Below are 27910 nucleotides of genomic sequence, written 5' to 3'. Positions count from 1 at the left end.
AGCTATACTACGTTCACTACACGCTAGGTGATTATTAATCTTGAAATCAAAAGATTAAACCCTCACGAAATGACAATTTATTCAGATCACATTTGCTTATAAGTAGGTTTCACTCTTACAAGGTTTTTTTATATCACACACCAAGAAAGTATGCCTTTCCACTACGAGTGACATTGGCAAAGGATCTAACAAAAACATACGTGGAAGTATCCATGTTCTCGTCTGCCAATTAGCGTTGTAAGCTCCTCTTTTTTTTTTTTTCTTTTCTTTTCTTTTTTTTCTGAATTTTTTTATAATAATTATTTTATGTGTTGTAATTTCCTTTTTTTTTTTTTCTTTGGGATATCCCAAATACACTTTTGTAATCCGTTATAAACTTTTAGTCTAATCATAAGAGGGGAGAAAAACTTTGATAATGTCATAATGTCATGACAAAACCAATACAACCGAGCAAATAGAAAATAACTCAAAACACCTATCATAATTTCTTTAACTAATCTCTTCCATATATTGCTAAGATCAATAATATAACCTAACACCTATTACTATAATAACATTCTTTTTTTTACATTGAACTTATTCAAGAAGAACACCTCACCTAGCACAGGAAAATTTTCACCATATATTAAAATCCTTTTTCAATATTTTTTTTGTTGTTCACAGAATTTTTTAGTCAAGTCAAAAGGCCAATAAATTACTGTATGTACAAGACCAACATTTATTTAAACAGATGAGTAAACTGATCACTCGACCAACCCAAATTGTTTATCATTTTTCAATATTGATAACGAATAATTTGGTTTTTGATTCACCAAATGAGATCATATATGAACGTTACAATCTATAGGAGTACTGACAGATTCTTATATCAAACTCTATCTAACATTTCTTTTAATTTTAGCAGTTGGTCTAAAATAATTAATTGAGATTTTCATCGTATTAGACAGATATAATTTTAATTTATTTCCGAAATATAAGCATATCACACTTAAAAATTTTAATCAATTTCAAAATCATCAAATTTATAAAAATAAATTTGATCACTTTCTAAATATATTACAATACATTTCTAATGATATGGTGTGTATATAACTATATATAGATACCCCTTACTATCTCACCGTTACTCTACTACTTGGTTCAACCTTAATTATTATTTCCTCATTTAGTCATTTTTGGGACCGTATCCGATCTTTTCATTCCGTCAACTCTCCCAATTATTGCCACTATTTAATATATGTAAATCACCATTCAACGTGATTTTGATCCGTTCACTTTTCTGGCTTTTGTTTCTCCATTTTCCACCTTCCTATTTGTATTATAAACATGCATTATATATTCATATACTACTAATACTTAAGAGACAATCAATAACAGCGAAGATATAACTATTCCACCCTCATGTGAGATCTAACACTTTTTTCTTTTGATGTTTTTCAGCCCTCTTTATTCAAAATTCACGCGTCAACATACATACATACACGCATACATACATACATATATTTTTCTTTAAACAAAAAAAAACACACTGATCAATTTTAAAACTTTGCATTAATTTTTTTTGTTACCCACGGTATTTCTCAGACCGACAGGCCAAGGATTATTCCGTTGTGAATTTGAGCTCCATTTAAGGATTTATTACTGTCCAACTCATCATGTTAAAATTGAATAGAACTACTCGTTTAGACATGATTAATTGAAAATCGACTATCAAATTTATCCGATTTAAGATAAAAAAACATTTAGTAGCGAATTTGTCAAAAATCGAAAAAATTAGTCAAAAATCAATTAACCAATTGAAATTATATGTTTTTTCATTAGCAGTTAACTAATTTAAAATAATAAATAACAAAAAATTATTTTTTAAAAAAGTATATATATTATACATAAATATATTATTTTATTATATCCTATTTAACTTTAATTAAATTTTTAATTTTATTAATTCAATAACAGGTTCGGTTTTATTTCAAAACCTATTTTTAACTCTTCATTACTTCATCATGTTCATTATACACAAGCACGTGTGCATTTGGATTTCTATATTCTCAATATCAAATTAAATGGACTAATTAATTTCTACCTTTCTTCTTTTCTTTTCTTTTCTTTTCTTTTTATTTATTTAGCAGCCCACATTTTTGCTATCCAATAATTAAGAAATGGAGGTTTTTCACTCTATCAAAGACTTGGTTGCAACAAGAGGTAGTGGTTACAGTAATCTCCTAGTGCGAAGGCCCATGCAAATTACAGTGTTCTGTATTGGATTTGCTGTGTTGTTGATGTTCTTGATATGCAACTATCCTTCTCCCTTTAGAGTTTCTACTATCTCAAACTACTTCAACGGTGTCTCAACAAAGGCAAGTCTCTCTATGTCTCTATTTCTATCTCATTGTCTTTGAATTTATATTTGTATATTCGTTTTTATAAAAGTTTAACTCTTTTCAATATTTTTTTTTTTAAAAAAAAAAAACTAGGTTTACTTTTATTGGAAAGTCATTACTTTGATTTTCGTCCTTTAATTTGTTTTTTAGTGACAGCTTGAACGCAATTAGAAATGTAGTACACATAAAAGTTGTTTATAACAACATTGGAAGTCATTGACTTTTAGGTTTTCTAGGCATAGTTTCCAAATTGAAATCCAAATTGTGAATAAAAAATAAATCATATACTTTTTATTACTACTCATGAATAAAACAATAACGTGAATTATAATATTTTATTGATCAATTTCTAAAAAACATTTCAGTTTTTTTTTTTCAAGTATAGGAAATATTAAAAAACAACTATGTATCTAAGCAGCGGATATTATTACCTAAACCCTAAACCCTGAAATATGTATTTCATTTATTTGCTTTAAAATAAATCAGATTTTAGCTCATCTAGTTATAAATCACAATGACCACAAACAAGCTAAGTGAGACTGCACATATATTATTACGGTAAAAACTCAGGTGAAGTCAGACTTCACGTGAAGTTGATACCTGAGAGTCGTTAGATAAAAATTTAGTCAAATTAATCAAATAATTTAACGGTTTTCAAATATCAACTTCACTGAAGTCGACTGCACCTAAGTTTTCACCTATTATTACTTCTATATATTGCTTAACCCTTGTTATTACTTGTATTTCTAAGCTAGCTAAGGGTAACCCTAGTTCTTTCATTGACTATTTATACCTCCCACATGATTAAAGTTTTTTTCCCCAGAGATTATAGAATATCCAGATAAAAGTACTTTTTTTTTTTAATGTTTTTTAATATAAAATATTATTTTTGGCCCAAACGTATGGATTAAATATGAAAATTGTCTAGCTAATTTTTTTTGTTCATTTTTTCCTCGTGTTTGAAAATTAATTCAATGTTATCCTCACTTTTCTTCATTGAAAATACTAATAGATGATGTATATTTTCTCAAACTCTAATTCTTTCTGCAATTTAGTGTAGAAGAAAAACATGGTCTTATATGGTATAAGAACTTGATGTTGGTGTAGAGTGAAGTAGAAGAATATGCTATCCTAAAATTTTTAAATTTAATTTTTCTTTATTTATATATTTTTATTTTTTTAACTATATTTTAAATATATTCACAATAATAATATTATAAGATTTTGCCACTTGTAACAACATTTATTATATATTTCACCACCTTTATTAGTAATGTTTAATTGAGTTAATCGTAAATAGCATTGAATCACTTTTAAAATGTTCAAGATATAAATATATATGACGAAAAAAATATTAGAAAATGTTAATAGATTTGACTAATATTTTAGACAATATATAATATTGGGGTTTAATATTGTTGTCTCCTCTTTCATTTAGCAGGAGAAACATGAGTCGACGCTAGAGAGTATTCTAAGAAATGCATCGATGGAGAATAACACAGTTATCATCACAAATTTAAATGATGCATGGGCAGAACCGGGTTCAATATTTGATGTATTTCGAGAGAGTTTTCGAATTGGGAACGAGACACAACGTTTCTTAAATCATTTGGTGGTAATTAATTGGGACCAAAAGGCACAGGTACGTTGCCAAGCCGTACACCCACATTGTTATCAAATTGAATCAAAGAGCGAGAATGCCACATCAAAGGAAGCATTTTTTATGACCAAAGACTACCTCCACATTGTGTGGAAAAAAATTGAGTTTCTTGGCCTTGTTCTTGAACTGGGCTACAGCTTTATCTTCACGGTACATACACTTTTTTTTTTTTATCTCAAATCAATATCTTCTTCATTTGCAGTTGCACGCCACAATTATATTACTTTTTGTTTCTAATATTCTTAAAAAATTTTAAAAATATCCTTTAACGATTAATTCATTTTAATTTTATCCCTAAAATTTCTATAAATTTTAATTTTGACGGTGAACCATTAATCAATTTCTTTTTCAACTCTACCCATAAATATCAACAATCATTATCACTAGTTTTTCCCTCGATGATCACCATTGCCCCAATCCCGCCAGCTGTCATGAACACTGCCACGATTATCACCCTTCACACTTACCACTGCCCCAACTACCTTGCTACCATCACACCTCGTTCTCATACTCGTCGCAACACCATAAACCCTTTTCACTTCATCAGAAACTCAATCGATCACATCCACCACATTTCTGTTATCATTCCTTTTACTCACTGCCACCCCTTCCAAAATTTCTATCCATTCTTACAACCCACCATCACCAAGAACAACAACAACCACCACTCAACACAGATTTGAACAATAGAAACAAAAATCAACGACGACAAGCGAAATAGTGGAAAACATAAAGGTTGTTACTGCGAGTGATGAAGGAGGCAAAGGTGGTTGTGATAGCAACGAGGGTGGATATTGGTCATGACGAGAGAGGTAAAAAGGCCGAGGTGGTTGTAGCGACAGCGAATGATTGAGGAGGTAAATGCGATGGCAGGGCATGGTGTGAGGGAGAGGGGTTTGGAAAGAAGAAAGGAAGGGTTTTTCGAACAGAAATGATAATAATGAGGTGAGTGCTAGGTAAACAATGAAAATTTTGAACTAACATTAATAATTACTAATCAAATGAAAATACACTACATCTTAATTTAATGCTACTAATTAAATTTATTCTTTTAATCCTATTAAATCATATTGTTTATACATTGTTGAAAAATCTTGTTATCTATACTTTTTCTAATAATGAATATGTTTTAGGGATAAAATTGAAAGAAAGAGTTGATTAATTGTTGACTATCAAAAAATTATCTCTAAGGAATAAAATTCAAATTTACTAAAATTAAAATAAAAAATATAAATAAAATATGAGTATTTTTTAAAAATAATAATTTAATTAAAAATTAAAACAAAAAATAAAATATTTAAAAATAAAAATATGACATTTCAAATATTTTGGATAAAATTTTCTAAATATAACATTAAAAGACTAAATCAATACTTTACCTAAAGAACAATTGGAAGCAGCATTATAATGCTCGTGTTAAAAGAAAATATAATATTTATGGTTTTTTTTTTCTTTTCTACAAAAGAAAAAGGTTGTATGAAAATACCATCCTTATTTCCAAACTTGAGCATTGAATACACATACACCTTTACTAGGATTTAGACAGAGTCACTAAAAATTTGGAACAAAAGTTTTAACCGTGCTAAGAACTTCTAGTGACAAATTCGTTGGTTAATTTCCAATTGTTGGTAATTATTTTTATTGTCCCTAAAAAATGAACTAAATAAATGCCATGTATACTAAAACTGTTTTTTATTTGATTTATTTATAGGATACTGATGTAATGTGGCTAAGGAACCCCTTCAAACATTTTCAAGAAGATGCAGATTTCCAAACTTCTTGTGATTATTTCACTGGAAACTCGTCGGATCTGAATAATGCTCCAAACACAGGGTTCAGCTATGTAAAATCCAATGAAAAAACCATTTGGCTCTACAAGTTTTGGTTCAACTCTAGCAAACTTTACCCAAACTTGCATGATCAAGATGCGTTTAACATGATCAAGATTCACCCTAACATTTCCAGCATGAATTTGAAGATTAGGTTCTTAAGCACAACATATTTTGGTGGGTTTTGCCGGCCCAGTGACGACTTTAACCAAGTTTGTACAATGCATGCCAATTGTTGTGTTGGATTGGACAACAAAGTCAATGATCTTAAGATCTTGCTTCAGGATTGGAAAAATTACATGGCACTGCCTCAGATTGAGAAACAACAATCACATCGTTCTTGGACTGTTCCTCAACTTTGCAGGTAATGTAATTAACTTATGTTAACATCTGCCACAAAGATAGATAAGATTAATTCATGAATTTTTTTATAATACCATTAATTAAAGAAAAATATTATTTGCACACTACTAAAATCAATCACATTTAACTCATTTTTAATGTACATTTATATTAATAAATAATTTTAGTCTACATCTAACATAATTATTAATTAAGATATAAATAATTATTAATTAATTACATATATACTTATATACGTGATTAATTAGTCACCAAAATATACGTGATTCATTATATACTACTAATTAAGTTTAAAAAAAAGAATTTTTTTTTTGTAATTTTCTCAAAGAAAAATCGTTCCAAGGAGGATTTAATTTATTATGTTGTATTAATAGTCCTAATCCCCCATAATTTTATGCTTCCAGTTCTTGTCCACGTACTAACAATTTTGACATTATGAAAGGACTTCCTTCCAACGAATGCATCAGAGGCACAATAAACGTTGACCATGACGACTGACAACAATACATTATTTAACTATAAAGGTACGATAATAATCGTGCAATTACTTTTAATCTACATTTCTAAATGAATATTATTAGAGCCAAGTATTTAATAGCAAGGCAGAGAAGATAATAATTATTATAATAAAAATAAGTTAAGACCAAAGGTGTCTAAAGGATCGGAGGCTTAGTACTACTATTGTAGGAGCAATTTGTTTATATTTACTATTATTTGGTTAGATTTTTCAGAGGTTTTGAATTTCTATTAGGTTTCTGGCTTTCGTTGATGCATCTCTATGTAACCTCCCTCAACTCCCGTGGACGTGTTGTATTTAATTTAATAGCTAATTTTTAATATACATGTAACATGATACAATAAATGATTATAAAAATGATATTTTTCGTTAAAATTTATGATGTACAAAATTAAATTTATTATTTAAATATTCTTTTTTAATTTAAATAAAATATATTTTTTATTTCTGAAATTTGTTAAAAATTTTAAAAATATTTTTAAATTTTGATTTGTTTCAATTTTGTCCATCAAAAGATTTACATCAATTTTACTCTTATTCCTAATTTTTTGATAATTAATATATTTTTTTCAAATATACCCCTCCCTTATACTTATCATCATCATCATCACAATCTTCTGTCTCTCTTTTCATCCTCGCTGTCAGCTCCACCACCATCATCATTATTGAGCAATCACGATTAACCTCCTCCTTCATCGTCGCCGGCCAAACCCTTCATTCTCCTTCTTTCTCCTTTCTTCTCCGACTCTCCATCTCTACCACCACCATCTCCTTTGAGCCCCATTCTCGATGACCACTACCTTCTTTTTTCTTTTTCACGCAAACCCAGCACCATCGAAGCCATCGTTCTTCCTCCTTTTTTGTTAGTAAACTCAGCTTTCTATCTTTTTATTGCATGTGAGGTGGCCACATGAACAATGACAATTAGATTGGTCCCCTAAAAGAGCTTGTAGCTCCCTCATTATCCATGGCTCAATTCGTTGTAAAATGTCCCTTTTAACAGCATTTCTTGTTCCATTCTAAAAATTTACAGAGTGAAAGACTCATATTGAGTGTTTAAATAGAAATAGAATGATTGGCTACAAAATATTGTTGCAACTAAGTATTAAAAATGAAAAAGGAGAAAAAGAGAAGTATACCTCTATGAAAAGGAACATGTTGCATGGACCGCAGCCTTTGCATCCTCGCTCAAGACACCTTAGGGTTGCATAACCAGGATGCATCCTTTGATTGTATATGTTACAAAACCCAAATTCCCAAATCATATCAACCAATCTTCCAAAACACTCAATTGAATTGTTGTTTACATACCTAGCACGCCATTGAAGCTTCCTCTCAGCAATAACATCTGCATTCACAAGTCCAACACGCCCAAATGATCTTCTCCAGGGCAATGCCCTCCTTCGTCCATTATTCACCGCTACCCTCGTCCTACCAAACAAATAAGAAACTAAGTTTGCTAACAGAAAAGGAGGAAGAGCGATGACTTTGACAGTGCTGGGTTTGTGCGAAGAAGAAGAAAAAGGGTGGTGGTCATCGAGAATGGGGCTCAACGGAGATGGAGAGTCAGAGAAAAAAAGGAGAAAGAAGGAGAATGAGGGGTTTGCTCGGCGACGATGAAAAAGAAGGTTGACAGTGGTTGCTCAATAATGATGATGGTGGTGGAGATGACGGTGAGGATGAAAAGAGAGAAAGAAAGAGAGACAGAGAAGTGTGATGATGATGATGATGATGATGATAGGTATAAGGGAGGGGTATATTTGAAAAGAAAAATATTAGTTATCAAAAAATTAATAATAAAGATAAAATTGATGCAAATTAAAAATTTGAGGAACAAAATTGAAACAAATCAAAATTTAAGAATATTTTTAAAATTTTTAACAAACTTTAGAAATAAAAAGTATATTTTTCTTTTTTAATTTGTATAGGTTATGTATTTTTTGGAATGGTCATCAATTAACACCATTCAAGTGCTGATTTTGTTAACTCTATGAGTAGGTTTTGAAGGATGGAGCATTGTATCACTCAATCTTCAACTGATCACAGCAAAGGATTTAGGTTGTCATTCCAATCGTTTGGTTGAGTTTTTGAAGAAATTCCAAAAAACTAGAATCAGCGAAGATAGAAGAGAAAAAGGGAAGAGAGATGTTAGGAATTTGGAAGAAAGCAAAGACTTGACTTAATTTTATGAATATGGAATTATATGTATGGTTAGAGATTCAAAAGTTTAAAGATTAAATTTAGATAATTAGATATAATAAAATAATATTTTTTGTATTAAAATATATATTTTTTTAAAATTGATATCTTTTGTGATATTATTTTAGGACGATTATTCGATAAAAAATCAAATCAGTTCGATTGATTTACCTTTTTTGATTAACTGATGATTATCTAATCATTAGTTTTAACGTTTTATCATGTCTTCTAAATTAGTTTAGTTGCTGATTTTTCATTAACCTGGTTGTCCTAACCATGTCTGTTTATTCTCGAATTTAGAACTATGAATACAATGACAAATTGGCAAATATATACAGTGGTAAATAATTATTTTATTTATTTATTAAAAGAAATTCTTTAAAGAATATACAAAAAATTTATTTTGATGTCATTAAGTTATTAAAAAATATTTTTTTTACTAATTTTTTTATTTTTTAATGTACTTGATAAATTTTAATCATAAAAATAAAAAGTATTAAAAAAATAAAAGATATATGTTTTAAAAATTATAATTTACATCTTTTTAAAGATTTTTATTAATGAATAATTTAGATATACATAGAAATATTATATCAATAATATTTTTATAATTAAGTATAGATACAGAATTTAAAGAGTAATTTCGTGTATATTTATTATTAGGATAGAAAATTATGTCTTTTAATAATTTTTTTATTTTAAAAAAATATATTTTTAACAAAATAAATAAATAAATAAATAATAGATATTTTTATGTGAAATATTCAAAGATTAAAATACCTTTGCTTTTCTAAAAAATATTTTACAATTTTTTTTATTAGAAACTCATTGAAACAAATTCAAAAGTGATAATATAAAAAGTTATGACATACAATGAACTTTTCTAAATATAATAAATTGAAGAATTATTGACTTGATGTGCTGGAAAGGAAAAGAAAAAGAAAATTAAAGAAAAGAATCAAAAGATAATGTCAAAAGAAAATTGGGTCAAACCAATTTAATGATGATAATTAATAATCACATTAGGAAAATTTATCTTACCTTTTAATATAGTGAGAAGTAGACAGTTTTTATTTCATTATATACATACATACATTTTACAAATATATATGGAGAGAGAGAAACATACACACAACTGATGCTCCTTTGTTTGATCAATCTTTGGAACTGAGAACTACATACACATTTTGAGGCTTTTCCAGCGGTGTCTACACCAGGTTGTGAGAAAAGTTTCAATATCTTCCGCTTTAATTTCAGTTGTTGTTTTTGGGTACCTGTTACATCTCGTAGGCAGAAAAAAATAGAATTTTTTTACTTAATATTTGTAATTTTTTTAATAATAATATTTTTAGTATTTTACTTCGTATAAAATGTTAGGGACAAACCTCAAAATCTCCAGAGATAGTTTTAACATAAATTAATAATGTTAAAAATAAAATAAAATAAAATAAAACGTTAAAAATATTTAAAAAAAATCAACTATAAAAACAAAAAATATATTTTAAAAAAAATTATACCTCTCACTCTCCATTTTAATAAAAATGTTTATCTTTACTGATTTTTTTCTATTTATTTTTCTGGGTAATGCCTCTATTTTCCAGAAAAGTATTGATAATTTTTTGTTTCTTAAAATTTTCATATTACTTGAATTTCAGATTCAAGAGATGAAAATATCTGATAGTTTAATTTCGTATTTTTTTAATAAATTAAATAGGTAATAACATGAATTTATTGACCACTCCATGTTGACTATTCTTTTTTTATATACTAGTTGATTAATTAATGGGCACTTAATGTAAGATTAATCGAAATAATAAGTAATTTTTTAATTAGTAGTCTTGGTCTCTTGGGTTACATAAATAAAAAAAAAATTTATAATTTCTTCTTTTAATATTAAAAAAGTAGAAGAAAAAATATATTAAGTTGAATTATATAAGGGTGTATATTAGGTGTCTATGCTAAAAAATATTATCAAAATATAAAAAAACATCAACGTAAACATATATATAGTGGATATCCGGCCACTCCATTATCACTTCAATCCAAATTGTATTCTAAATCTTAATTCCAAACATAAATTCTAAATAAAAAAACAAAAGAGTTCACTTTAATCAATAATCGTGGGTCACCAAGACTGATCATATCTAAATTATTCTCCAAGCAAAATTAATTTGAATATTTCTTTGTATCAAAATTCATTGAAATTTGTACTTCTTAAAAGACCGAATGCACCATGTTAATACACACATAAGCAAATATGATATAATATTTTTCGTGAGCATACCATAGTATTCAACTTTTTTTTGGTTGGGTAAAGCGTGCAACTCTTAATTATGTCTAATTGAAAGTTCACAATGAGTCAATGACATTAATAAGGGCAAATGACCTTATTTATTTATTTATTTATTTTCAGCACCCAAGTTTTTGCTATCAAAGTAAGTAATGAAGAAGGCCTCTATTAACAACTTCACTGCAAGATATGGATACAACCACTTTCTTTGGCTAAGAAGATCCATGCACATGCTTTTTGTTGGATTGGTCTTGTTGTGGATGATTCTCTTATACTACTATGCTTCTACTCGTTACTTCATTCATGTGTCAACAAAGGTGTGCCTCTCTCGGTTATTTCGGTTATTCTGTTTTCTATATCTTGTTCTATATTCTAAGTCGCTTACTCTTAGTCATAAGTATACAAGCCTTGTTCTCTAATATATATTAGTGTCTTTCCATCTCCTCAAGATGTATAACCTTATTATCTCTTCATGGTATAAGAGCATTTTAGGTTATGTGAAGACTAGCCGAACAAATTTGAATAATGTAAGTTTAAAGTCTACAATTAACAGGCTCGTCAAGATCACTCAACATACAAAAATAACTTGCAATATTTTCTTTGGCATACTCAGATACACACATATGTTTGTAGCTTCATGACATTTTTAATGTATGAATAAGATAGTTATTTGTGTTGGGTATACGAAGATGGTAAGATGACAAAATCTTTTATTTGTGTAGTGGTTTCAAGGCACGATTAAATCGCTTTCTTTAGAGAGATATTTGTCCCCATACTTAGTTGCTATAGGGTTGATGACAATACTCTCCCATGATACAATGAAACCTAATAATTTCTTTATTAGCAATAGTTAGAAATTCTCAACTCTCTTGAACAAAGAAAATCTCTTAACAGTTGAGTAAATTGTACACTTAGTACTTATTTTTTTACTGAAATAGTGGACAAGGACTTATATTTATACATATTGCACGTAGCAATTATGATTATTTACGTCTACAAATAGTTGTGTCTTTTCTATTGTCAATAGATACAATGTTTTGAACATACACAATTCTTAAAGAGTTGTGTCCCTTTAGCCAATAGACACAATGTTTTGAACATATACAATCCTTAAAAGATTGTGTCCCTTCAACCAAATGGTACTAAACGGTTAATAACCGTTTATTAATATTAATAATATTAATAATAATATCAATAATATTAATAATACTAATTAATCAAATTTGTAAATACCCTTCAATCCCCCACTATTTACAAAACTTAAATGTCATACAAGTATATGCATAAAGAATGTGTCACTAAGATTAAACATTCTTTTAGTATAAATTTTAAAGTTCTAACGAAGTAATAGGTGTCTAATCGATTAAACCTATATTCCATATGCTAGTACCAAAAATCACACACATTACTTATACCCTCCAAGTTCAAGAGTTTATAATTTTAAGCATTTATATAGCCTTGTGCTCATCCTGGTTTCATGAATATTTACGAGAATAAAACCTCTAAAATTCTCGATTAGAGCGGTACCACTCTTATATTCATATAGGTGGAATCTTTTGATAGATAATATTATCATTTCATTAAGAGTTTAAAACTCACCCTCCTAATTTATTGTAAATAGCACTAAATCCTATACTTTAGTGCTCCAATTGCTAAATAACTTATTATTATCCATTAAATCTTGAAACTAGTGATCTACTAGAATAAGGTTGGGTTCCCATCATTCAGAAATAATAGGTTTTAATCTCATTTTAGCAGTAGTCTCTTTGATTTTATCCCTTGACAAACCTTTAGTCAAAGGGTCTGCTAAATTTTCTTGAGATCTTATATAAGTGATGGTAACTACACCATTATTTATTAGTTGCCTCACAAACTCATGTCTCAAACTTATATGTCTAGGCTTTCCATTATAAACCTTATTATATGCTCGAGACATGGTTGATTCACTATCACAGAAGATTGAAATGGCTGTCGTCTGCTATGGCCACAGCTTTATATCATATAACAAATTTCTTAACCATTATGCTTCTTTACCTGCTGCTGATAAAGCTACAAACTCAGCCTCCATAGTAGAATGTGTAATACATGTTTGTTTCTTTGAGACCCAACTTATTGCTCAACCACCTATGGTGAAAATTCATCCTGAAGTGGATTTGTTATCACTAAGATTTGTAATCCAACTTGCGTCGGAATAACCTTCTAAAACTGCGGGATAATCACTATAATGTAATCCAAAGTATATGGTTTTCTTGAGATAACCAAGAACTCTTGTTATAGATTTCCAATGTTGATTGCTAGGCTTTCCTGTAAACCTTGATAATTTGCACACCGCAAATGCTATATTAGGTCTAGTACAATGCATTGCATACATTAAACTTCCTATAGCACTAGCATATTCTAATTGTGCTATAGGTCTTCCTATGTTTTCTTCTAATTTAAAATTAGGATCATAGGGCGTATTGGATTCTTTAATTGTGAGATAATCAAACTTTTCTAATACCTTTTTGATATAATGAGATTGACTTAAAGTAAAGCCAACTTCATTCTTATGCACTTTTATGCCTAATATTGTATCAACTTCATTCAAATCCTTCATCTTGAATTTAGAAATTAGATACTCCTTCGTTATACGAATTCCTTCTAAATTTGTTCCGATGATTAACATATCATCAACATATAAACAAATAATTATTCCATAATTTTTAGTAAATTTTGAGTAAATATATTTATCCGCACTATTATATGAGAAGCCATTTTATAACACCACTGAATCAAACTTCTCATGCCATTGTTTAGGCGCTTGTTTTATCCCATACAAAGACTTAATTAATTTTCAAACTTTCTTTTCATTTCCGGGTAGCACATAGCCTTCCAGTTGCTCCATATAAATTTCTTCATTAAGATCTCCATTTAGAAAAGCTGTTTTAACATCAATTTGATGTATATGAAGCTTGTGAATGGATGCCAATGCTATAAGAGTCCTAATAGAAGTCATTCTTGCCACAGGTGCGTAGGTATTGAAATAGTCTAGACCTTCTTATTGTCTAAACCCCTTGGCCACTAACCTTGCTTTAAAGGTTTGTAATGAACCATCAGTATTATACTTTCTTCTAAATACCCACTTACATCCTATAAGCTTTGATTGTGGAGGCAAATCAACCAAGACCCAAGTATTGTTAGATAATATTGAGTCCATTTCATCATTTATTGCTTCTTTCCAAAAAGCAGAATCCCTTGAAGTCATAGCCTCTTTGAACGTTTGAGGATCACCCTCTATGTTCATCACAATAAGAATCTTGTTTGTTACAGAATTTCTAGTTCCTTCTACCAAAGAGGTGATAGCCTGAGAAGAAATAAAATCTGGACCCAAGTCCTTTTCTTTTCTTGCTCTCAAACTCTTCCTTGGTTCAATCAACTCTTTGTCGCTTAGACATTTATTGTTTTGATTATTTATTTTTTGTGAAATATTAGTATCATTTTGGGGATATTCTGAATTAGAAGTTGAATCATTGATAAATCTATTTTCAATAAATTCTACCTCTCTTGATTCAACAACTACATTAGACACTAAGTCTAATATTCTATATGCTTTAGAATTTTGAGCATATCCTATAAAAGTGCCTTTTGTGGCTCTTGGTCCTAATTTGGTTCTCTTTTGATCAGGAACTCGATAAAAGGCTAAACACCCCCACACCTTAAGATAATTTAAATTAGGTTTCCTTCCTTTCCAAATTTCATAAGAAGAAACCTTTCTATGTCTTGATGGTATTCTATTATGGATATGACATGATGTCAATAATGCTTCACCCCATAAATTATAAGGCAATTTTGCATTTAGTAACATTGAATTAACCATATTCACTAAGGTACGATTTTTCCTTTCCGCCAAACAATTTTGTTACGGAGTATATGGAGCGGAAGATTCATGCACAATACCATGTAATTCACAAAAGTTATCAAATTCATTAGAAAAATATTCTCCACCTCGATCACTACGAAGAACTTTTATTTTCTTATCATGCATATTTTCTACTTTCATTTTATATTTCTTAAATATTTCAAAAGCTTCATCTTTATTTCTAAGCAAATACACATAAGTAAATCTAGAACAATCATCAATAAAGGTTATAAAATATCTTTTTCCTCCTCTAGTAATATTGCCATTTAGTTCACAAATATCACTATGAATCAATTCTACTAAATGTGTATTTATTTCAACCTTAGGAAAAGGTTTCTTAGTAATTTTGGATTGTATGCAAATATCACATTTCTTATTAAAATCCTTGTTACTAAAATCAATATAGTTATTCTTTTGCATATATTCAATTGATTTGTAATTTAAGTGTGCTAATCTACTATGCCATAAATCACAAGAATCAACAACATACAAGAAAACATTCACTTTATTAATACTAAGTTTAAACATGTCTTCAGTACAATATCCTTTTCCTATGAATACATCATTCTTAAGTAAGATCACTTTATCGGATTCCATTAAAACTTTGAATCCTTTCTTACACAAGAGACTAACAGAAACTAAATTTTTTCTCAAATCTGGAACATGAAGTACATTTATTAAACTTAATTTCTTTCCAGATGTAAAATTCAATTCCACACTTTCTTGACCACAAACTTTAGCTGAGTTGTCATTTTCCATCAAGACTTCTCTATTGTTCACTTCTTCATATGCTTTGAATTGGTTGCGATCATTGCAAACGTGAATAGTAACCCCAGAATCTAACCACCACTCAAGTGATTTTTCTTGTGTTGCTATGTTGACTTCTGTAACCATGCCAATATGCATGTTTTGTACTTTTTCTGCAACCATAGAAATTAGATCCTTCTCTTCCACTAAGTTGGTCTTTGGTGCTTTTTTTTTTCAGAAGTCTACATTCTTTGATATAGTGTCCTTTCTTGTGACAATGATAACACTCTCTTTGTCTTTTCTTATCTTGCTTTGAATCTTTAGAGAACTTTCTTTTCTTCCTATTGGTGTAATTTTCACCAATATGATTCACTTTAAAACTTTGAGAAAGATACACAACATCACGTTTTCGAGTTTCCTCCTCTATACGTATATGCCTTAGTAATTTCTCAATTGTGAAGTCCTTAGTAGTTTCCAAGATGAAGGCAATTTTGAAATAATTGTTCCAACTTGTAATGATTCAGGAATCACCACTTGTAGATCACGAAGTCTACTTACAAGGATTTGTAATTCATGAATTTGATCCATGACAGGCATAGTATCATTCATAATAAATTCAAAATATTTCATCATGATAAACTTATATGTTCCTTGTCGTTCGGTATTGTACTTTTCTTCCAAAGACTTCCAAATCTCCAATGGTGATTGAATTGACATGTAGAGATCATAGAGTCGGTCGGATAAGGTGTTGAGGATATGACCTCGACATGCGAAAGTATCTTCATCACGTTTCTTCTTCAATTGAACGATCTTTTCTTTCTCTTCCGGTGTGACGTTTTCAGCGGCATCGGCAATTGGTGTAATCTTTGGATCAATCACATATGCAAGATTGAGAACCGAAAGAAGGAACATTATCTTATCCTTCCAACGGTTGAAGTTTGTTCCATCAAAGCGATCTAACTTGACAAACTCTTGATTCATGACCTTGAACGTGGTGTTTTGATCTTGTGCCATCTTCAACCAATATCTCTCTAAAATTATTGGGTATATGAATATGGTAAGATGACAAAGTCTTATATTTGTGTAGTGGTTTCAAGGCACGATTAGATCGCTTTCTTTAGAGAGATATTTGTCCCCACACTTAGTTGCTATAGGGTTGATGACAATATTCTCCCAAGATCAATGAAACCTAAGAATTTCTTAATTAGCAATAGTAAGAAATTCTCAACTCTCTTGAACAAAGAAAATCTCTTAATAGTTGAGTAAATTGTACACTTAGTACTTATTTTTTTTACTGAAATAGTGGACAAGAACTTATATTTATACATATTGCATGTATCAATTATGATTAGTTACGTATACAAATGGTTGTGTCTTTTCTATTGCCAATAGATACAATGTTTTGAATATACACAATTCTTAAAGAGTTGTGTCCCTTTAGCCAATAGACACAATATTTTGAACATACACAATTCTTAAAGAGTTGTGTCCCTTTAGCCAATAGACACAATGTTTTGAACATACACAATTCTTAAAAGATTGTGTCCATTTAACTAAATAGTACTAAACGGTTAATAATCATTTATTAATATTAATAATATTAATAATATTAATTAATTAAATTTGTAAATACCTTCCATTTGTTTGGTTCAAAGTAAACTCATATCTAACCTGGTCTCTTTTAAAACCAATCTTATAGATATTTTTGTTTGTTTGGAGCATCTTCTTGGTGAATTTGTAAAATAACTATATTTTTTATGTATTTGTAAGATATTTGATCCATGCTCTTTAGAAGAGCAATATTCTATCAATATTTTTTTCTCGTTTACTAAATCTCCAATATTTTAAAATAGAATATCAATATATTCTTATTTTTAATAAAATATTAAATTTTTTAAAAGTACAATGACTGATTTGTTATTATAAAATATTGGTGTGAGAGTATTTTGTTTCGTATTCAATTATGTAAGAAATTTTCTTAACCATATTTTAATAGGTATTGATCTTATTTGTGTTTTGATTTGAATTATAGTTAGAAATTTTTTGCCATTCCATAAGGACATGTTTACACTTTTTAAGTTTTTAGAACAGTTTAAACATTGGAGAACCCTCCATCTCTGTTCTCCATACCTTCCGAATTATATTTTCACTATTTTCTTATGACACAAAGATTTTTAAAAATGAAATCTGTGTTTTGCTTTGAAGGAACCAATATCTGAATTAAGTAGGAGAGGGCAATGATTAGAATCAGTATCACTCAAGTGAAAAATAAGTGCTCTAGAATAGTCTTCTCTTTATTGAACTAAAAGCCAACCTTCTATCTAGTTTCTATTGGGTTAGATTATTATTAAATTGTCTGTTACTTTAAGTAAATTTTCTTCCATCAACCCCAAATTTACTAGTCTTCCATTATTGATAAAATTAAAAAAATTCTGAATGAAAGTAGCAAATTTCATCCTTCCTCCTTTCTTATCATGGTAAGTAGTTACAGAGTTAAATCCACTAATAATTAAATAGTACTCACTTATATTAGTCATAATATTCAGAATTTGGTTAAATTGTGCTTCTTTTTGTCTCTCGTTAGTGTGCAAGTAGACGCTCATCAATCATCACATCCCATGTCTTTTGGCTTATAGAGTTCTACAATTTAAAATATACTAAATAGTCTTCATGTTACATAATCTATATTTTCTCCTCTTTTTTCCATACCATCATTAAACTTTCTGCCCTTGAATCAACACAAGAAATTCTTAAAAACCTACACCTTCAAGCATCCTTCCATAGTCAAAACAGGTTTTTTTGTTTCACATAAAAATATTACCTCAAGAGAATGGGTCAAATACAACCCTTTAATATTGTAAACTGTCAGAAAATTTTCAAACTCTAACAGTTCTACATTATCTTCTTCATGGATCTTTCGATGCCATTTTTGGGTGGCACCCTTCCGTTTCTCATTCACCTAGGGGTGTCAAAAATTCTCAGGAGGCGGGGATCCCCGCGGGGACCGCCCCGAATAGGGCCCTAATGGTGAAAAATTTTTCTCGTGGGGATGGGGATGGGGAGCGAAATTTTCCTGAGATAGGCGCGGGGACCCGATCGGGGATCCCCGCCCATCCCCGATAATTCTCCGAATTTTTGACTTACTTAATAACCCTTACTTTATTTCTAATATAGGAGTTTTTTTAGTAATTTCACTCATTGAAAAACCCTAAATCTATTGTTCAAGATTTTATTTTATGGACTATGATTTGCTATGTTATATTTCTGGACTTATAATCTTGGATAAGACATGTTTGTGTGTTTGTAATAATATTTTGTAGTTTATTTTTTTATTTTTTTGATATTTTTTATTATAATTTCCATATGAATGTTAAACATAGGAAAATGGGGAATGGGGCCCGCGTCCCCACGGAGAACGCAGAGAACGGGAATGGGAACAATTATTCCCCCATGGCGGGGAACGTAGCGGGGACGGGAATTAATTTTGGGGGCGGGGACGGGGAGCAGGGAGGCATCCCCCGCCCCCGCCCCACCCCATTGACATCCCTACATTCACCATCATGTGATCATGGTAGTTTATTTTCGCCTTTGACTCCACTTTATTTCTTTCCAAACCTCGTTTAACCCCGATTAGTAGGCTGCTAGACTGAGATCTTCCATTTTTTTCAAATTCGATTTTTCTCATCATTCTTCTTATGATTCCAACTATTAAAACAGAGCCTCTTTTAGTACCCCTTTCTATCTGATTTTTTATATTTTATTAACTTCAATCTCTTTCAAAATAGCCACTGGTTCCTCTCTATCATACCTCATGGAACAACTTTAACCCTCCTTCTCCTTCATGCTCACCTGTTTCTTGTTCCTCAAACTGACAGATTTACAAAACCGTGTAAAAGCCAAGCGAGAGGTGGTTTTCTCATAGGTTGAGATGAGAAAAAATTTTGCTGGCTCATGTTAGCACTGTCACATCTATAGCCTTCCTCAATCATCCTACCTACTTGATCTGCTTTTAGTCAAGCACCAATTCAATCTTTCTTAATCTGATTTAATTTGCAGCAAAATTGTAACACGCTTACTTTTAACATCTCATGATCGTACTAAAAATTTAGGTATTACTTACTTCTAATCCTTTAATTTAATATTATAATTGTTTAATATTGAGTCTTCATAAATAAGAACCAAGTCTTTAATTATTAACGCAAAAAGTCTATATTTTAAAATCACAATCACATGTCATATTCACATAATAATAAATACATAGACTTATTTACAATTCTTCAGTCACAAATCCTACCCCTCTAATTACCAAACAATAAATGTCGAGGGAAAATTAAATTCTAGAACTAAACTAAATATAGAAATGAAAACACATATATACATTAAAGCTCTGTAGTCGGTCGTGGTTTCACGCTAAAGTTTCCTGAACCTGTCACTGAAAAAGAATTTCTGTAGGGGAGTAAGAACATCATCCTCGAAAAGATTCTCAGTAGAGGATTTAAGAATTGTTATAAGAGGATATTTAAAAGAAAACCGTTTTTCGATTGCACTGATTATCGCTCGTCTTATGAATCTTTTTAAAACCAATTGTTAATCATCCAAAATCTTTTCAAAGAAATAATATTTAATTTTTCAAAAATTCAAAACCCTTCTTTTCTTGCAAGAAAAATTCACAATTAGTTTTCTACCCTTCTTTTCTGTTATTAAGTCTATGCTGAACCAGCTTGATTTTTCATACTTTACTAACAACTCAATCAGAAACCAATCACAGTCTTCAGCCCATCTCATAATTAATCAACACAATCATCATCTCATTGCCAATAATCTCAAAAGTATCGCATCAGAACAAACATAGACAAAACAGACAAGGAAAGCACATGTATAGATGGCAGTTACAACATATAGCTTAGATAACAGTTAATAACAGTTTAACAATCAGGCAAACCAAAACAAATTCAAACTCAAGAAAAGCATACAAATGCATATGATGCATGCCTGTCATATGGCTTATAATATCATCTGTTGGTTATATAGTCAACCTCGACATGTCCTGGTAGCTAACCGTGCACAAAAACACCCTTCGCAGAGCAAGCACAGGGCTGAGCCACAACCCCCCCCCTCTTTGCTACTACTACCCAGGTGGGTGTTTATAAGCTCAACCTGGAGCAAGCAGGACGAACCACAATCCTTGCTACTGTTCAGGTATCTCAAACATTGACCTGGAGTAAGTGGGACGAACAATAATCCTTGCTACTGCCCAAGTATCACAAACATACATTCATTCACAAATCATACTTTAAAATCAATCCCCGTCATCCTTTATTCAAATTCAATCATCATTATTATCAAATCTCAATCATATTTCTTTTCCCCAATAATTCAATTCAAAACATAATTCATTATTTCCTTAAAATAATTCAAGTAAAATAATATAATTCTTAAATACATAATTTTCTAAATACCATTTCAAATAAGTCCTAGATTTTATAGAAATTTTGACAGTACCTTTCCTAAAAATTGGACCTTGCCACCTTTTTCGGGTCCTATCCAAATATTCCTCAAATTCTTTTAAATCATTTCCAAATCATACCAATTCTAATATTTCAAATTAATTTCAATTCTCAGAAATCATTTTCGATAAATCAACAATCCAAATTCAATGTCTCAAACCCTTTTCAATAACTCGACTCATTTTCAATATCAAACTGTTTCCAAATCTCAAAAAGACAAATTCGACAACCGCCAATTTAATAAAAATCATTCAATAACCCAAAGTATTCAATCTTCTCAAATAACTAATAATTCAACAACAAACAATTAAAATCGTCCAAAGCAACTCAAATCAATCCATAAGACTTACGAAATCACAAATATATATATATATATATTGCATTAATATCGATTTATAACAATTCTCGAAAATAAAATGAGTTTAAAAAAAGTGCCCCTACCTCGTTCGCGACTCAATTACGCGACAAACTGCGTTTCTATTCTTATCTCGCAACAATGACATCAATACTGACCATCCCCACAGCAGTCATAGCCTCGGACCACTAGGAAGAAAGAACAGGGACTGCAGCACCTCCAGCGGTGCTTCCTGATGACCATGCACGGCGGCTACAACCACGGCAACGGATGGAAGAACAGTGGCCATGGAAGCAGCAACAGCAGAGTCCCATCCCGTTTTCTCCCTCTCCGCGATCTCCTCTTCTCTCCTTGAAGCTCGACGGCGGCAACACCTTGAGGCTACGCCGACAGATCCGACGGCGGCAGAAGACACAGTGGCGGCGCGAAACAGCGATCCTTCCTGCGGCGGCTCTGGGAAAAACGGCGCGCCTTCCTTCTGTTCGTGAACCTCTATGGATGGCGGCTCGATGGCGACGTCTTCTTCTTGTCTCCATTGCAAGCTCTCCCGTTCATCTCTCACTCTCCCTCGGCTGGCCCATTCGACGGTGACGGCGACAATGACGTGGGTTCACAACGGCGACGCCTTTCCTTCTTCGATGCGGTTGGACGGCAACGCGACACGGCGCAGCAAGCGACGGCGAGGCAGAAGCCCCTCCACCTCCTCCTTTGCTCTCTCTCGGATTCCTCTCTCTATTTCCCTTTTCTCCTCTTCGCTCTCTCTCTCCCTTTGTTTCTTTCTTTCTTACTGTGTGCGTATGTTGGTGTTGTGTGTGTTTGGAGAAGAAAAGGAAAGGAGGCTGGCGGTGGTTAGGTTAGGATTTTGTGGGTGTGTTTTGAAATTAGGGTTAGGGTTATAGTAGGTTAGTAATTTCAAATAAAAATAGGGATAATAGAATAATTGAAAATCGATTTTAATTCAATAAAATTATATATAAAATATTATTTGTTCATCAATTATAAATTATTTTCGAATAAATACTCTAATCCAAGAATTAGAGATGAGATAATTGATTTTGTTTATTTATAAAAATTAAATGATTAAATTATTAAATTTTATAATTTAAATATATCTAATAATAAAATTAAATAAAAATTTTAGTTTAATTATCAAAATTTGATTTAATTAACTTTAATCAAATACTTTTTTAAAATTAATATCTTTAATGAATAAATAAATTAAAATTGACTCACAATAACAATTTAAAAAAATGATGGGTCTTACAAAAATCATCCATAAATTTCGTACAACTGTTCTAGTCATGTCCTTAGTGAGTGCAATAAGTGCAAAAAATTTCAACTCGTTTGTATCTCAAACTCACTTCTACAGATTTATTATTTAGAACATTCATTCACATGTGTTATCCCGCATTTTCCTCCCCCTTTTAATTAGAATTTTAAAACCTTTAATTCTTTTATCCTAACTCTAAAAAGGACAACATCAAGAATCCCACTGAACTTCTCACCCAGTTTCTTCTCTACCTCCAACGTTTTAAACTATTTTGGTCACAGAAAGTAATTTTAAAAGGCTTTTAAAACAAGCATCAAGTCCATGATTAGGTTGAGAATTTCTTTCTCCGCCCGAATTTACGATGGATGTTGAGAAGGGCTTCGTGAATAACAAGAGAAGAAATGAAGGTAAGCTTGAGAGAGAAGGAGAAAGAGATCGGTTTGAATAAAAGATTGCAGCACCCTAGAAATGCACGTAGTTAAGCCCTAGTAGAGCACATAGTAATAAAGTCCTAACCACTAATAGTTAATACCTTAAATAACATTAGCTCACAATATTTACTTTATTAATATTTTTATAATGAATACTATCATTTAAAATACCTTCAAATAACGACAAATCTTTTTTTTCTGTTTGGGTATGGTAGGAATAAGGCTCCTTTATAAATATGTTAAGTAATCCAACTACTAAGTGTATGTTTGGATTACAAAACTATAGTTTGTATAAAATTGATTTTGCAAACTTGATTTTGATGAAAAATAAGTTTGTGTTAAGTGATTTATGTTTGGCAATCTTTATATTAAAATAGATTATAGTAAAATAAATGTTGTTTGGATTATACTACTCAAAATCACTTTTAGATAAAAAATTACTAAAAGAGACATCAATTTAGATAATTTTTTTATATTATTCTATTATTTTACTTTAGATATTTGAATAGATCTTATTAAGAGACATGATAAAACACTAATAAAATACATAAAAAATAATAAAAAATATCATAAAAAATTTCATATATAAAAAAAATTCATATGAACTAGAAAACAATAAAAAATAATAATATACATAAAAAAGTAGAACACTAAAAAAATAATATAAAAAATATTTATCATATAAATAAAATAAATACAATAAAAAATAAAAATATGAAAGATAGTATTATACATTTTATAATGTTAAAAAAAGAAAATGTTTTATAATTTTTTTAGTACCGTTAGTACTCTTTAATTTAGTATCATTTTGTACTATAAACTTTTATTATTTATGACTATTTTGTTACTTATAATTAGTATATAATAAAGACGAAAATAAAGTACAGTCATAAGGACAATAAAAACGAAAAAAAATCATGCAAACATAGTATATAATAATTACGATCAACAACATATATTATATTAAAAAATTATAATAAAAAGTAAATAAAATTCATATGAATAAAATCAAATAAAAAAAATAAAAAAATTTATATACAACATAAATATAGTACAGTAAAAGATAGAAAAAATAATAAATTTTTTATTTGGGTGGTGATTGAAATAAATTTGTATGAAAAAAAAATTAGAACGAAAAACATACACAAAGAACTACAGTAAAAATTATATGGTTACTTGGATCTTTTTTATAAAAGAAAATAAAGGGTAAGATTGATAGAAAAGGAAAAAAATTCTCATCTAATTTCTTAATGGTAGCCAAACTTTCCCAATGTAAACGCAGAAACTAAAATTTTTTGCTTCAGGTAAACGTACGTTGAGATGTATAAGTACTTCTGGGTTGAGAGTTCCAAAAGATTGCCAAACATAAAAGTAGAACGTTCAAGACGCTCAAACGAGCTTCTCTGTTCCCTAACGTGAACCCCAAACACACCCTAACACAATATCTAGTCTAATTGTAGTTTATTATGAGATGCTTCTAATCAAACTCTTGTAATAAGTAGAATCTATCACTCTTTCTTTATCTTTTGTCAATAAGTTACATTTCTCTTCCATCAGAGTAGAAACTCATGATCATTTTGAATATTTCATTTGAAAATTTTTTAAAATGGTATTATTATATTTCTACTGATAAATAAAAAACTCTCCATCTTTTTGAATAATTTTAATACCGAAAAATTAAAATAAAATATCAATGTCATATCAGTCATTTTAAAATTATTATCATAGTTATTGAATTCTATAATTATCTTCAATTGTTACCCGTAAAGATCAAATCTTTAACATAGGCATAAATAATCAGGTATCATAGATCAATGAATGTGATGCAAAGAACATACTCAAATAGACATATTCTAAAACCATGCTCAATGAAATAAGAATAACCATACTTTTGATACTTGTTTTAACTCATAAAACTCTATTTAACCTGTATACTTTACTTCTTTTTCTTCAGAAATTTTATATCTTACAGGTTGCTTACCATGTATATACATCTTCTGTAAAATACTATTTAAAAATATTGACTTAACAATTAACATTCATTTGATGTGTTTTTATTTATTTTAAGTCAAAAATAAAATAATCACACAAATTTCTCAAATATCTCAGAGTAATCGATACCTTTTACTTACACTCCTTTGTCTTGAAACTATTGGGCTTGTACTTTTTCTTTACTCTAATCCATTTTACATCTGCAGGTAAATTTGTCATTTATCATGTGTCATTCTAATCGTTGCTACATCAACTTATGAGCTCTTACTCCTAATCCACCCTAATAACTATTATTCTTGTTTTTCTTTTATTCCTATTATACTAATGACTTACTTTTAATTTCTTTTATTCGTGTTTCTCACTTCCCATTTCATTTCGATACTATTGAGATGCTGATGAATTTCGATATTTGAACTCTTGATATTATTCTCCTCAAAATTTGAACTGTTTATCAGGAAAAGTATGAACCAAAGCTAGAAAGTATTCTAAGAAATGCATCCATGAAGGATAACACAGTTATCATCACAAGTTTGAATGAAGCATGGGCAAAACCAGGTTCAATATTTGATGTGTTTCGAGAGAGTTTTCGAGTTGGAAACGACACAAAAAATTTCTTAAATCATTTGGTGGTAATAAATTGGGATCAAAAGGCACAAGCACGTTGCCAAGCCATACACCCACATTGTTATCAGATTGAATCAAAGAACGAGAATGCCACATCAAAGGAAGCATTTTTTATGACCAAAGACTACCTCCACATTGTGTGGAGAAAAATTGAGTTTCTTGGCTTTGTTCTTCAAATGGGATACAACTTTGTCTTTACGGTACGTCAATTTTTGTTATCTCAAATAATCAATTTCTTTATCAAACATGACTTTGTACGTACTGTTTTTCATAATTGTGAATCTCTATTTGGTTATAAATATATATCCACTTTGATTATATGTAGTCATGGAGTTTGTTTATAATTGTGATTTTTTTTCATTATATTGTTTATGAAATTGATCATAAATTTGAGTTTACTTTGCATTATTCTTTCGGTAATATTATATTAATTAAAAATATAATAATTTATAATTAACTTATTTAACCTAACGTTCATAATTTTATTTATGTAATAATTATAATTATATTTTTATTATCTTAATATTATTCAATTATTTTAACGATAATTAAAAAATATAAAATAAAACAAGTAGTAACTAAAAAATATAAATAACATAATTTTTGTATTATTTAATTATGTTTGTTTATAAATATAAGATACTAAGATATAAATATAGCAATGCAAAATTATGTTATTGTTGGCAGATGAGATATAAACAGCAACATTATATTTAAAATATTAAATTAATATATTTTATATTTTTTTTAAAAAAAATATAAAAACATTGAATGCAGTCACCATTTATGTTTTTTTTTTAATTATTTCTCTTTTATTGTTATTGTCAATTTTTTATAATTATATTTTTTGTCATTCTATTTTTTTTTAAATTGTGTTAAGAAAAAAATTAGACCTTTTATTATTTTATTTTACTTTATTTAATTTAGTATCAAACAAAATATCAAAAAAAAAATCAATTTTATATTTATATTTTCTGTGTCTTATTTTAAATGTCATATCTCAGTTTGTTCTGATTTCAAAACCAAATATTTTGTATTCTTTTAGTGTTGTGGAGCTAGCCTGAATTTCTAATTTTCTATATATACACTAATAATAACTCATGATGACTGGCGTTTACGTAGGATTAAGAAAAAAAAAAAAGCATGAAAACTATTTTTAACTGTTTCCCATATTCTAATCTTTATTTTGAAATGTAGCAAGTTTTGAATTGTTTTGACATCTAACTTAATTAAGAAACTTAATCAGGTTGAAAATTACTTATACACACCTAACACTTAACACTACTACCGCCACAATTTCTTGAACTTTTTTTATGTTTTCCTTTAATTTGCAGGATACTGATATAATGTGGCTAAGGAACCCCTTCAAATATTTTCAAGAAGATGCAGATTTTCAAACTTCTTGTGATAATTTCAATGGCGACTCCTCCGACCTAGATAACGCTCCAAATACAGGGTTCAGCTATGTAAAATCCAATGAAAAAACCATTTGGCTCTACAAGATTTGGTTCAATTCTAGGAAGGATTTTCCCAACATGCATGATCAAGATGTGTTCAACGAGATCAAAAGACTCCCTCAAATCTCAAGCATGAACCTGAAAATTAGGTTTCTTAGCCCAGAATATTTTGGCGGATTTTGCGAGTACTTCAAGGATTTTAACAAGCTTTGTACGATGCATGCTAATTGTTGTGTTGGATTGAAGAACAAAATCCATGATCTTAGCAACTTTCTTGAGGATTGGAGCAAGTACCTGGCGTTGCCTCAAAACATGAAAGGCAAAAAGGCACATTATTATCATTCTTGGAGTGTGCCATCATCATGCAGGTTCTATCCTAGTACAGAGTAG

The 27910-nt window shown here is 29.7% G+C and overlaps 1 protein-coding gene and 1 pseudogene across 5 annotated transcripts; both read left to right on the top strand.

Moving 5' to 3' along the window:
* The first annotated feature begins 103 nt into the window (after positions 1 to 103).
* LOC107641052 (uncharacterized protein At4g15970-like) lies at positions 104 to 9054 on the top strand. Of its 4 annotated transcripts, none has more exons than XM_088488280.1 (6): positions 104 to 237; positions 2130 to 2357; positions 3823 to 4191; positions 5753 to 6234; positions 6638 to 6757; positions 8749 to 9054. In XM_088488280.1, the coding sequence occupies exons 2-5, from the start codon at positions 2160 to 2162 to the stop codon at positions 6729 to 6731; spliced, it is 1143 nt and encodes a 380-aa protein (XP_088344406.1). In that variant the 5' UTR covers positions 104 to 237; positions 2130 to 2159; the 3' UTR covers positions 6732 to 6757; positions 8749 to 9054. The 4 variants fall into 4 exon arrangements, with proteins under 4 accessions (XP_088344406.1, XP_088344405.1, XP_020980096.1 ...); XM_088488279.1 differs by having other exon boundaries at positions 108 to 237; positions 2127 to 2357; XM_021124435.2 differs by having other exon boundaries at positions 111 to 237; positions 2127 to 2357; positions 6676 to 6757.
* On the top strand, positions 6118 to 27910 carry LOC107641051 (uncharacterized protein At4g15970 pseudogene; annotated as a pseudogene). Its single transcript, XR_015883371.1, has 4 exons — positions 6118 to 6234; positions 11363 to 11556; positions 25895 to 26263; positions 27398 to 27910. The product of XR_015883371.1 is annotated as an uncharacterized protein At4g15970 pseudogene (transcript).

This window comes from Arachis ipaensis, chromosome B5 (genome assembly GCF_059453495.1).
Source record: "Arachis ipaensis isolate K30076 ecotype BB chromosome B5, ASM5945349v1, whole genome shotgun sequence".
Taxonomy (NCBI): domain Eukaryota; kingdom Viridiplantae; phylum Streptophyta; class Magnoliopsida; order Fabales; family Fabaceae; genus Arachis; species Arachis ipaensis.
Note: the sequence above shows the minus strand (reverse complement) of the source record. Positions and strands in the feature narration are given on the sequence as shown.

Coding starts and splice junctions, on each gene's coding strand:
- LOC107641052 (XM_088488280.1), top strand. CDS start 2,160: ATGGAGGTTTTTCACTCTATCAAAGACTTGGTTGCAACAAGAGGTAGT. Junction 4,192..5,752: donor GCTACAGCTTTATCTTCACG/GTACATACACTT, acceptor ATTTATTTATAG/GATACTGATGTAATGTGGCT. Junction 6,235..6,637: donor ACTGTTCCTCAACTTTGCAG/GTAATGTAATTA, acceptor TTATGCTTCCAG/TTCTTGTCCACGTACTAACA.